A 13047-nucleotide genomic window follows, 5' to 3' on the forward strand; every position below is an offset into this window, starting at 1 on the left:
TGAATTTTGGTTTCCAATCGAACCGAGTCTAGCAGACTGTCAGCTGGAAGCTGATCCCAGTTTGTTGGTTTTGGTTTCTCAAACCTTTTTGGAGAACAAACCGCAGCTCCTCAATGCGATTCAGACTTTCTGAGCTCAAGTCAACATGTAAATGTTTGAATTATGAGCTTTGTGACGCCATTCATCATGCTGGATAATCGCCAAACTCTTGATGGATTTTTAATTTTTTAAAATGTTGCTCTACCTTTAACTTTTGATCCAACTCAATCTTGGGAGAACGTCTTGAGAAGAACCAAACATGGATTGCAGACATCAACTTCTCCACTCTATACAGCTCATTTGCAGAATCTCTTCTGTCCTTAACGGACCAGAAACAGAAGTTTTCACCCGTCTGTCTGCAGATCTGCTGCAAATGCTGAGCAAGCTCTGCACTGGTGGCAACATGAACGCCTCTACAGCAGCTTCCAGAGGATTTTCTGCAGCTCAGATGCTCAACTTGAACCTCTTGAGGATCCAGAAACTTTCCTCCAGCTGCACAGTTGTCATTACTGTTGTAATGCAAACAGAAATGAACGATAAACACATCAGCAATCTGCTAATTAGATGCACAAGTTTCCAGCTGGACTCTTTCTGAATGGAGTTAGAGTCACTTAGTGTCAAGTGAAAATAGTTTTATTAAACGTTTAATGGTGGAGCGTTTTGCAATTGCAAGACATTTTCTCAACCTGAAGCTGTAAAGGTCACAGATTAGAGCCTGGAGCTTCTCCTGCATCCATTAAATGTTTAATGTCATTTTTCAACAAATTAACTTCCTTCAGGTTCATAACTGATGAATATTACAGAGCAGGTCTGTTACCTGCCGTCTTCGGTTAAATAAACTGTTTTTGTAAAAGAGTTCACAGTTCAAATATTTTACTGACTTAAACGATTGGGAGAAACATACAAAAACTGACTTTCCTCCATTTTTTTTCATAAATGACTTAACATTCTCAGAGCAGTCAGACCTCTTCAGGATTTTAACACTTTAAATGCCGGTTTCAAATTTTATTCATTACAAAAAACAAAAAAAAGTCCTGAATGTCAAATTAGCAACAAAATACATTTGACTGCATTATATAATTATAACTATTGATTTCCATCATTACAAAAATCTCTCTACAGTCACACTGCAAAAACAAAATGTTAATTTATGTTTAGTTTCTACTGCAAATAACTTGGTACACTTGAAGACAAATAGTAACTTATCAGCCAGGTAGGCTCATTTCAAGTCCACAATTCTTCAATATAGATGCAAAAATATTAGTTTCACTTAAAATGGGAAAAATGTGTTGAGTGAAAAATGCCAGTGGAATTAGTACTTTATTTTTGAAAAATTGCCTTAAAACAAGTTCCTGTATGCAGCTGAAAAGTTCAAGTTAATTTTATTTCATGTGACAATCTGGAACCAAAATACTGAAGATTCTATGTTTTTGCAGTGCAGTTTAAGAAATTATTTCTGCCTTTCTGCAGTGATCGTGGAGATGTGACCACCAGGGGGCGCCAAAAGTTTGTGAATATTCATTATTTGGCATAAAGTTTTCCATAGAGCAGATCTTATGTCTTCAGTTAAAAACTATTTCTCCGATTCCACCTGAATGTATTTTGTGTTGTAAATATTTTTAAACATGTAATCTTGTATTTCTGAATGCAACTGTGGGTGCATATATGTGTTTGTATGATGCAAATAAATTTGTTCGCACTTTTTCAGCTGTTGTGATAAATTGGAGGAAAAGAAAACGGTGGGAAAAATAGCTTTTATTCGGCTTCATTTTAGAAAAAAATACAATTACAACAAGTCAAAGCACGGTGTTCTGTTTCTAATTATTATACCACTTTAAAGGGAGGAAAAACTTTGACAACAGATTTGGGTAAAATTTGAGACACAAACGGGACGAACATCTCGTCTGAGAAAAATTATAACTTCTCTATATAAATTATCTGAACGTAAAAACATGGTCAAAACTAGATCTTTGCTCTTTCAAATGGAGGTCATGGGGTGTTTTTAGGAGGTTGCTGAGGCACTTTAGGGTTTTAAAAATAAAAATATATTTTTGGCCTGAATGACAAATCAGACAAAAAACAAATCCATCAAGTATTTTCTGTGCTGATAAACTTTAACATGGAGTATAAATGCATAAAGCTGCCAAACTACAGTACAAATCTACCTGCTTTGCATACATGCTGCAGACCTCTAAAAGCAGCGAAAAAGTCCAAAATCCCAAAAATATTTCTAAAGATGCAGAGTTCAACTGGAAAAAAGAAAAAATAAAGAAAGAAGCCCTTGTGACCAATTTTACAGAGTGACACAAACCGAGGATGAGGAGGAGGAAGGCTGACCGTCACAAGACCGGAGAATCATGTGAGCAGAGAAAGTTTCTTTCCTCTGAAGGCAAATTTAACTGCAGCCTCCAGCAGCTTCCTGTTCGCTTTATTCAAATAAATCCAAGGAAATTAATATTCTCAGATTAGAGTCACTGGAAATTAAACATCCAGAACTGGTTTCACTGGGTTTACATGCAGCCCAGCGATGGGAAGGACTGGATCTAAAGGGACGTGGCATGTTGAAAAGTCGCACCCGGCAGTTTCTGGAGCATCCGACAGTCAGACAGTGGCTTAAAGCTGCAGTATGCAACTTTTATTAAAAAAAAGTTGTTTTTTTTTTTTTTTTTACATTGCTGAGACGATAAAAGACAAATCTGTGAAAAAAAAAATAGAGCTCTTCTGCTTTCTCCCAGTGCTACCTGCGGAAACTCAGTTAAAACCAGCCAATCACAGCCAGGAGGCGGGACTTAGCGCTGTCAATCACTCAGTTCACCACAACTTAGCCCGCAAAGAATGCTAAAGCTAGTTAGCGGAAAAACAGTTTCTCCGTTAAAAGTGAATTGTTTCCACACCATTAGCACATTGAGCAGCGTAAATGAGGATGATTGACAGCGACAAGACCCGCCTCCTGGCTCTGATTGGTTGGTTTTGACCAGAAGTGGTGAATTTCTTCAGAGTGTTGGCACCACTGGCAAGAACTAGATTTTTTTTTTTACAGATTATTTGTCTCATATTAAACTGTAACGATGTGGCGATATTTTTATTAAATATGGAAAGAACATATTTTAGTGAAAGTTACGTACTGCAGCTTTAAGTGGAGTTTGATCGGGTCACGTTGTGGGTTTGAATGCAGGTCAACTGTTGTAACGTGGAGCGCAAAGATTTCACAATAACGTTGGGTTTTTGTTGGAAGGAAAACTGATAAACATCAGCAAGATGCCACCAGCCAGCCTCCTTTAAGCTGCACTACTGCAGGGTTTCCTCCATTTCCTGACCTTCATTCCCTGTCTGGACTGTCGGAGGCTCCTGCTACTGCCTGATCAGCGCTTGTGGACCAGCTGAACCATGCTGTGCTTAGAAAGAGGACAAAGGAAGTAAAATAAAGCAAAACATCAGAGTTAAACCAAGCCATGTTCTATAGATGCTCTAAACTAGAAGCTGAACTTTATCTGTGCAAGCAAGCTTAATTTCATAATTTCTACGCACCACAGCTGCACGACTACGCAAATATACAAGATGTTAGTTTAAAAACCTGAGCCAACAGTCCTTTTCTTTGGAGGATTTTTCCTGTTGCATATACACACAGAAATGATGCCGTTCCAGCAAACAAAGTGTAAACAAAAGTCTTCAAACAGAATGATTATTAAAGCTCTGGGGTTTGTTCGCCAGCTGTGTGTGTTCAGCGGCGGCAGTGAAAGCCCGGACTGGAGCGGACTGGGCCGGAGCGGAGCGGAGCGTGCAGACAGAGCGGAGGCCAAAACAAGACATGCAGGAAAAAATGAATTCAACATGAGGAAATCTGAACATCCTGAGCCCAAAGCCCAAAACCGTGAAGCAGGTCCAACCTGCACATTAATCTGGATACAAAAAAAAGGAACAAATTATCGTATAAAAAAATAAAAAAAGATCCTGATGGTACAAAAGGATCCTGCTCTGTGGTGCGTTCAGATGAGGTGCTCTTTGGTTTTTACATGACGGAGCAGTTCTCCGGCTTCATGCCACCCTAAAGGGGAAAATGACAAAAAAATGTAAATAAATGCGTTTCCTCCTGAAACGTTATGCTTATATTTTAACAATGTGTTGGATGTTTTTTCTTACAGGACTTTTCTGAAACAGAGTTTTTCATTGACCGTGAATAATCAGAGAAAGGTTATAGGCTTTTGGCAGTTTTGTGTAAATAAATGTTTTAGTACTTTCAGTTTAATAATGTTCAATTTTACATGACTAACAAAGTGTTGCTTCATTTGGGTTCATTATGAAAGATTTTCATCGTGTCTATCAGGGTAAAACTCTGAATATTTCAACCAGAAACGGCCCAGAGCCTTTCCCTCAGGGAGAGGTCAGAGTGTCTGCAACAGACAGAAAGACGTCGAGTCTTTTAGCTTCAATCAACTAGATCATTAACATCAAGCTTTAACTTCAATTTTTAAACCAATCAGAGAAAATAAGATTTTTTTGCACCAGAATTGTATTTATTGTGAAAAGATAAAGAGAAGCTGCAGCAGCAAAACAAAAACACTAAATCTTACCAACCATTTCTGTTACTTTCTAGTGCAAATGTCTGAGTCCACTGGAAATAAGACAAAACTAACCTTGAAGTAACTTTTCATGAAGATATGGACACTTGTTTTAATTCAATAAATGTTTAATGCTGATGGAAAAGTACTAGTTGTATTATTTCACTTATTCCTATATGTTGTTATAAGTGACATAATATTAAACTATTAATGACTTACAAGCCTCTCCTGTATCTTGCTGAAAACTTTAAACATTGATGAAATATTGATAGTTCTATTGATAGATTATTTCACTGAAGATATTTTTCCCGTGTTATGTGAAATAATCTGCCAGTTTAATTAGTTCTTTATTTTGACTTATTAAGGAAATATTTTCTTACTAGCATCTCCTGTATCTTGCTGAAAGTTTTAAATTGGTTTCGTCTTATTTCAAGTGTATTAAGATATTTGCTATAGAAGCAAAAGGAAAATACTCCAAGATTTTGCTTTTGCTGTGATTCTGTTAGATTTCCCTCAGATGTTTTACAGACAGAAGCTAAAATAAAAACACAAACTTACATAAATGAAGATTTTATCAGTTAATGGGTTTAAATGGAGCAGCAACATTGTTGCATTATTTAAATATTGGATTTACTTTGATTTTGTTAAAAAACAAATTCTGCAGTGACTGAGTGCTTCTGCTTTTAGCTGGTTTATTGAAACCAGTTCTGGTTGTGCTGGTAAGTTGACCAGTAGAACTGGGCGGTACCTGTCTGGGATCGTTGGTTCCCATGAAGGAGGATTGTCCTATGAGGCCGTCCAACCCGCCGGAGCGATCCGACGTCTGGCCACACGAGTCGCAGATGACCGTGCGGCTGCGCAGGTTGTACTCGTTCTCTGCGCTGGTGCTGTGGGCTCCCTGCAGGGGGCGCCAAACATCAAACATCATCATTTACCTTTCAGATGTTGCAGTTCAACAGGATGAAAAGACCAACGAGCGTCTTCAGAGATATTTTCTTTGTACCAATGTTTATATTTTCCGATATTAAACTACTGCAGCTTGGTTATTAGATAATAATAAGTGCAAGTGAGTTGGTTAATCCACCAGTCTCTTAGCTAGCCTTGAAAGCTAAAGTCTCTCCTCTGCCTACATCTCCCAGAATGCTGTGCAGTTCTGGATCAGAGTTCAGTGGATATTCTATCAGCTGTATTATTTAATGATATTGATTCCGTGTTTATTGTGATATATTTTGTTGTTGATTTATTGGTTGATTTACGGCTGCCAACTGTTAGAGAGGAAGAGTTTACCATGTCATCATCATCTTCATCCTGGAACAGGGTGCGCATCACTTTCCTGGAGGCCATTTCCTGTTGAAGGATCAAAGAGAAAACAGTTCAGTTTTTGAAACAAACAGAAAATGAATAAAATGTTGGATCTGGGCCGACCTCTCCGGCAGCGCTGATGAGCGTGGTCTGCAGGAGGTCGCCGCTGCCCCAGGACGCCTGGTTCTTCCAGACCAGATCAGTGGGCGGGTTGTGGGTTCCACCACCAGATGCCGCCCAGACCTGCACAGTTCGGGACCCATTTAATCACAGCTCGGTTTAAACGGCCAGTTTCATGTGTTTTCCAGGTACATGGTGCCATTTTATAGCATAACCCGAGTAACTATGTTACCTTCAAAACGCTAAAAGAAGTTTGAGTTTATAATTTAACGCCTTGAAAAATTGGGCCTCTGTCTCTTTAAAAGCTCCTGCTCTTTTAGAAACTCATTACAAGATGGCTCCTCTATTAACCCTTTAACATCGGTTTTACCAGCGTTGCACTGAGAAGTAGCTCCACCAGGTGTTTGCTAATTGCTGCTGGCTAGTCTGAAGGAGTCAGACTAGTCTGGGGGAGGAGCAGCGCCTTGAAGGCGGAGCTAGGTTCACTCAGGCATTTTGCAGAGATGAATGGTCGCTATGGAGATTTAAGAATTTCTCAAACATAAATGAAATCAGTTTCTGATTTAAAAACAGTATAACATGACATGAAGCTAAAAAAAACTTAATATAATTCTTAAATACATGTTTGTTTTACCTTTTACTATTTTTGAATTGGAGAAACACACAAGAATTACAATATGCTCATAGTATAATGTATCTGTGTTCCATTGTTTACAGTACTTCCCCTTTAACAGAACCAAAAAGAACCAACCCGGGCGTTGGACTCACCGTCACGGTGGATCCGGCCTTCAGAGTGAACTTGCTGGGGAACTTGTAGACGATCGGAGCGCCGCTGCCGACTTGCCTCTTCAGCTGCCAGTTTGCCAGAGATTGATCCTGAAGGGTGTAAAAATGTTCGTCTCGTCAGTTTGGTGTCATTTTCAGGGACCGTAAAGTTTGCGAGCAACTCTTTACCTCGTCCGCCTTGTTGCTCAGACGGATGAACTTGCCCTCCAGGTCGACCTCGTCCACGGTGATGCGTCCGCTGGCGGAGGCTTGCTGGCTGATGCGGGTCTTGGTGATGGTGCCGCCCACCATGCTGGACGTCTCGCTGTCGTTGTCATTCAGGCGGCGCTTCTTGCTGGCGCTGGACGAAGTGCGGCTGCTGGAGGCGGCGGCGGCGGCTGCCGCAGCAGAGGAGGAGGCGGCGGCGGAGAGGAGCAGGCGGCTGGTGTGGCCCGACCCCGAGGACCGGGTCACTGTGACCTTAGTGGAGGAGGGGCTGGGGGAGAGGCGGAGCCTGGTGGAGGGGGGGAGTAAAACAAAAGCAGCTTAGAGATCGCGCCTTTAACTGATCGTTTACAGCAGCGAAGGAAACTGTGGCTTCGCCTTGTTGAGCAAATTCATCTGGAATTTATCTGGAAAAATTGATTTAGGGGAAGCTAAATACTTTCAAAATTAGCAAAATGCTATGCTAAAATTTAGCTATGCCATTAGCAGAGCAGCAGAAGTGTACCAAAATGTGCATCGCTAATCAGTGGCTAACGGGTAGCAGTGGGTAGCCAAGTATGCTAAACGATTTCAAAGTTAGCAAAAGCACTGAGCAAAAAATTAGGAGTTTTTAAGGAGACAGAGGCCCAATTTCTAGACATTAAATCAGGAAGTAAAATTTCTTTTAAGTCATTTTTGATACAACTAAAGGCAAGAGTTACTTGATTATGCTACAAAATGGCACCATGTCTGGAAAATCCACTGGTATTACTGCACTGCTCGTCATAAAATGCAGAAAACTGAATCCATGCCTCAGTTTAGAGCTCGTCTTCCCCCCGTCTCCTCCTTACAAACACGTCCATGTTTGGTCGACCTTCAGCTCACCTCTCCTCCTCTCCCTCCAGCAGCTTCCTGTACGCGCTGATCTCCATATCCAGGGCCAGCTTGATGTCCAGCAGCTCCTGGTACTCGTCCAGCTGCTGCTGCATCCGGGCCCGGATCTCGGCCATGTCGCGGTCCTTGTCATCCATGCGGCGCCGCATCATGTCGCGCTCCCGCGCCATGGACTCCTCCAGCTCCCGGACTCTGGCCTCGCTGGCCGCCAGCTGCCAGAGACACGAGAGTCGGTCAGAGGAAACGCATCGCTGACGTCCCATTACCGGACCCGAGGAGTCACATGACTCATCGTGAGTCACATGATCGTTCTGCACCGATTTTCGTCAGGGAATCGAGTTGTTTTTCACCAGATATAACAATCATCAAATGGGATAAAATACATCATGAAGTATTTAAACTACGTCTCCTGCAGCGGCTGGTATGTAAAATTAACTGACAAATAAAGAAAGAATTTAATTTAATCCCCTCCAACGTCTTGACAGAAACTAAACTGTTTATAGATTTCATATCAGGAAAGAATACACATTTTATACAAATCAAAATATCAGCAGTTTTCTCCACTTTAATTTCAGACATATTTTATAGAAATCAGGAAAACAAAATGATGGAGCTGCAAACATTTTTGTGACAGATTCCCTCTCATTTCGCATCAGAACAGTTTATTTCTGTGGCTATAAATCGATTCATAGTAACGGCGTCACTACACTGCAAAAAAACCAAAATCTCAAGTAATTTTGTCTAATTCTTAGTGCAAATATCTTAGTGACTAAACTAACTTAGCAATAAGTTTTCAGCAAGAAAAAGGAGCTTATTTTAAGTCAGTAATTCTTTACTTTAAAACTGGAAGATTATTTCACTTACAAGAATTGTTCCCATGTCATTAGTGAAATAATCTGCCATTGGAACTAAAACTTTACTTCAAATAAGCTCTTATATTTTACTCAAAGGTTTTTCTGACCAACTACACTTGAATGAGACAAAGCTAAGACATTTCACTAGAAAATATACAAAACTTACCTGCTAATATTTTGTGTTTTTGCAGTGCAGTGGCTAATGTGCGCGTTTCAACTCAGTAACAATGTGGTTTTTAATAATGAATCAGTGGGAAGTGACGGCTGTCTGGGTGAGTCTCGGCGGGCTCTCCGACCCGACGCAGCGCGAGGAAGCGGTACCTGTTTCTGCAGCTGGGTCAGCTGGACCGTCATGCCCTCCAGACGGACCCGGGTCTGCTGCAGCTCCTCGTGAGCCTCGCCCACCAGGTGGTTGTGTCTGTCCGCCGACTGGCGGGCGTTTTCCAGCTGCAGCACGGAGACGGACAAATATCAGAACACAAACATCTTCTCACTTAAAAAGCCCTCAGTTTGGAGGTTTTTAATTCACTGTGAATTATCTTCAGTAGCTGCATTTCTATTACAAATGAGTGGAAATCCTTGATGTAAAAAAACCCAAAAAAAACAGCTTTATAACTGCACCGTTTCCATTAGATAAGAAATTAAATTAAAATCACAAGTGAATAAGTTTGTTCACCCGATAAGTCATTAAAAGACATGAAATCATCTCTTAACAGAGGAGACGTTTCCATTTGACATTTTGAAAATAAATTCACTAAAAGGAATCACCATTTATGAGGCCCTCTAGTGTCCCTGAACTTTAACAGATGTGTGCTTAAATATTTTATATTCATTTGTAAAGAACCAAATTAAATGAATGTGAAAAATGTTAAAAGTTGTTGCATTTAAGAAGTACCAATTAAAGTTTGTTAAATTGTAGTTTTATCAAGACATTCTGCCGTTTGAGGACATCAACGATCCTGATGTCGCCTGAAATCAAAACGAGTTTAATCTCCTGGATCTAAGTGATGAATCTGTGTTAAATGAGATACGGCGCGGCCTGCAGGTGGCGCCGGCGCCGCCCTCCCACCTTGGAGTGGTAGGTCTTCTCCAGCTCCTCCTTGTAGAGGCGGACCTGGTCCTCGTGCTGCGTCCTCAGCTCGACCAGCGCGTCGGCCAGCTTGCTCTCAAACTCCTGCTGCCTGCCGCTGTCGATCTCCACGATGCGAGACTCGTGCCGACGCTTCGACTCACGCAGCTCCTGCAAAAAACCCCAAAACATTCAGAGACGCTGAGAAAATCCAGCTCATCTGCATATAAACAATAAACTGAGGCCTCAGTGAATTTAATTTGATTGATCAGTCAGCTGCTGTGGAGAAATTACTTCTCAGGAGCTCCAGCAGAAAAATCCATAAGCAGATCATCATCACATTTAAACATAATTTTTATTCACTTTTCACAGGCTGAAACCAAAACAAGACCGAAAGATTAAAACATAATTACAGGAAGAAAAGGCGAGTCACAGCAGCAGGTTTTTAGGTGAAATCAAAACAGAACATGATTTTTTAAGAAAGAATAAATTTCTCACAGAATTTTTAATTTTTCTAAATTTAGACTGTGAATTCGGAAAAAAAAGTCAGAATTTTGAGATTAAAGTCCAAATTCTAAGGAAAAAAGTCATAATTCAGTAATTAAGCTACAAACTCTGATCAAAGTCAAAATTTCTGAGAAAAAAAATCTGAAGTTTGAGATGAAATGTATTATTCCAAGTCAGTTTTTAATCCCCCATCTCTAATCCTGTTCAGTAGAAGTGAAGGTGAAAAATGCATCATGGGAGCAAATCTGGAGGAGGAGATGCAGAACCAGCGGTCGCTTTTTGGAAGCGAACAAACTGCCTGCAGAAAAACAGGAGACGAGGAGCACCAACCTCGGCGTAGATGTTCTTCTGGAACTCCAGCTCCTCCTTCAGGGTCTGCAGGCGGTTCTCTGCATCCACCCGCCGCAGCATCTCGTCCTGCAGCTGCTTCTTCGTATCGGCAAAGCTGCCGTCCAGCTGGGAGAGAAGACAGAAAAAAAGCTAAAAACACAGAAAAAACAAAAAACACACTGGACAGAAAGGTGCAGTTCCTAGGTTTGGACAGTAGGTGGAGCGCAGCCACAACGTCGAGCTTTGAGCTGATATTCATTGATAAAACTGGCAGAAAGCAGCTGCCTCATTCATAATCAGCTGCAGAGCAATTATAGGAAATTATTTTCTGCATGCAGCGATAACTCAGAGGGAGCGACAGCGGCTTCAGGCAGGTGGAAAACCTGAGCGGCAACATCGCTCTCCGCTCCAAAAACCACAAATCAGGCCGCAGAACGAAGATTTCTGCCGCTCCGAGGCAGGAAGTGCACCTTTCCTGACCGCAGCAGCCTCAGGAGGCCTCGGTCGAACTCGGTCAGACTCGGTCGGACTCGGGCCACGCTCACCTTGGCCAGCTGGGCCTTCAGCTCCTTCAGCTCGGCCTCCAGGTTGCGCTTCTCGCCCAGGGCGGTGGTGTAGGCGGCGTCTTTGGAGTTCAGCATGGCCTCCAGGTCCCGCAGCCGCAGCAGCGCCGCCTCCAGGTCCGACTCCTTCTTGGCGTTCCTGCGGAGCGACGAGACGTGGGCGTTAGTTTGCTCACCGAGTTCTGGAGAAAATTTCTCTCCTTTAATACGATCCAAAAACTTTACACCTTTTCTCTCTGCTGCATCTGAATTCTGACCTTTATTTCCTATCAGCTTAAAAAAAACTACAAAAAAAATTAAATTATTTGATCTGTCTCAATAAAACCAATTAAATGATAAATGAATGAGAAATTGAGAAAAACTCAATAATGTAGCTTTTTTTTGAAGGACAATTTTCCTTCATAATTAATTTAATCAGTTTCTGTTTTGTTTATATTTAAAATATCTTCCAGTTTCAGTGTTAAATGCTCAAATGTTTCACTTTTATATTGCTTTAAAACAACATTATTGTTTATCGTAAAAACTTCTGGGACAATTTGTTTTCATGACAAATCATCATGTTCTGCACATTTTTGATTTTAAACTATTTTATCTAATTAGGGGGAAAAAAAACATGATTCATTTTATTACATGAGAATAAATTGTTTATACTGGTTTCATGGATTATGCAATAAAGGTTTGGACGGTAAGTTTATCACAATATTTTGTGATACTATTGTGATAATCAAAATGACTAAGAACAATTTGTAGCCCAAAACACAAATCCTTCTCTTGAAAAACATTAACATGCTTCTTTAGGACACCAGTCACAGAAAAAGTTTGATTTCTATCATTAAACTGCAAACCATATCTGCATTTAATCATATTTTCAAATTCATTGGTGCTTTCAATGAACAAACAGTGGAGAAAACAGATAAGCTGACAATCCTGACAGTGTTCGGGTTTTAAAACCTTAATTGGATTTTAATCAGAATTATCTCTATAGGAAGTTTATCACAATAAATGCAAACCCTGAAGTAGAACATAAAATTTGTTGGGGTTTTTTTTCCACACTTCTTGTATGAGAATTAGAAATGCACCGATCCAATTTTTAAAAAATTTCGATACCGATATCTGAGCTTCTGTCCCGGCTGAGAAAAACGGAGCTGATCTGACTTTAAACTTTTCAGACATAAATGTGTTGATTTAAAAATGTATTTGATAATTCTGCACCAGCAAAGTTAAATCCACTAATAGCTTCACAAGTTTGATCAAAACATGCAAAATCAACTTTAATTTGTTCGTCAGTGCAGTTTGAAATATAACAGCAAATTTATAATAAATAATAAAGAAAGTGACGAAAGGTTGACGACCTTTAAACGTAAAAATAAACTGGGAACAAACTTTCTCTCAAATGGTTCAGAAATACGATTATATGAAGTAAAATAAATAAATCATAACGTCGTTCAGAACTTTTATTGTCCAAACTGAAATATGAGGTCAAACAACAATTTATGTTAAATTAAATTTAAAAAAAAAGAAATCTACTGAACCGTTAATATTTTAATGACCAAAAATGATTTCTGAATGTTAAATATTTAGTAAAGGTGAATCTTTTATGTAGGATGGAAGGAGCCGTTTAACTACTAATCAATATTTACTAACTGATTATTTATTAATCTAGAAGCTCAAACACTCTAATCTGATCAGATGCTGCTTCAGTTCTTTAAAGTCAGACTCTACTGGGCAGCCGGACCAACTGGGCCCAGTCCGACCAGAACCAGGTTCTGTTAGAACCCGTCCCGACTCAAAGCGGCTCACGTTCGGTTCAGTTCAGGGAAACGGCCGAACCAGCGGAGAAA

The 13047-nt window shown here is 40.3% G+C and overlaps 1 protein-coding gene across 1 annotated transcript in view; it reads right to left on the minus strand.

The window, feature by feature from the left end:
* Window positions 1–1774: 1774 nt before the first annotated feature.
* The window catches only part of LOC116717940 (lamin-A-like), a 35274-nt gene continuing 24001 nt past the window's right edge, over window positions 1775–13047 (minus strand). Inside the window, exons 3-13 of the mRNA XM_032559624.1 lie at window positions 11189–11345; window positions 10644–10769; window positions 9807–9977; window positions 9059–9184; window positions 7875–8095; window positions 6975–7299; window positions 6789–6896; window positions 6024–6143; window positions 5886–5945; window positions 5347–5496; window positions 1775–4084 (exon numbers count right to left, since the gene is read on the minus strand). Coding sequence (XP_032415515.1) covers window positions 4049–4084; window positions 5347–5496; window positions 5886–5945; window positions 6024–6143; window positions 6789–6896; window positions 6975–7299; window positions 7875–8095; window positions 9059–9184; window positions 9807–9977; window positions 10644–10769; window positions 11189–11345 — 1600 coding nt within the window. The 3' untranslated portion in view covers window positions 1775–4048. The remainder of the gene's footprint in view (window positions 4085–5346; window positions 5497–5885; window positions 5946–6023; window positions 6144–6788; window positions 6897–6974; window positions 7300–7874; window positions 8096–9058; window positions 9185–9806; window positions 9978–10643; window positions 10770–11188; window positions 11346–13047) is intronic.

The sequence above is a fragment of the Xiphophorus hellerii genome, chromosome 3 (genome assembly GCF_003331165.1).
Source record: "Xiphophorus hellerii strain 12219 chromosome 3, Xiphophorus_hellerii-4.1, whole genome shotgun sequence".
Taxonomy (NCBI): Eukaryota; Metazoa; Chordata; class Actinopteri; order Cyprinodontiformes; family Poeciliidae; genus Xiphophorus; species Xiphophorus hellerii.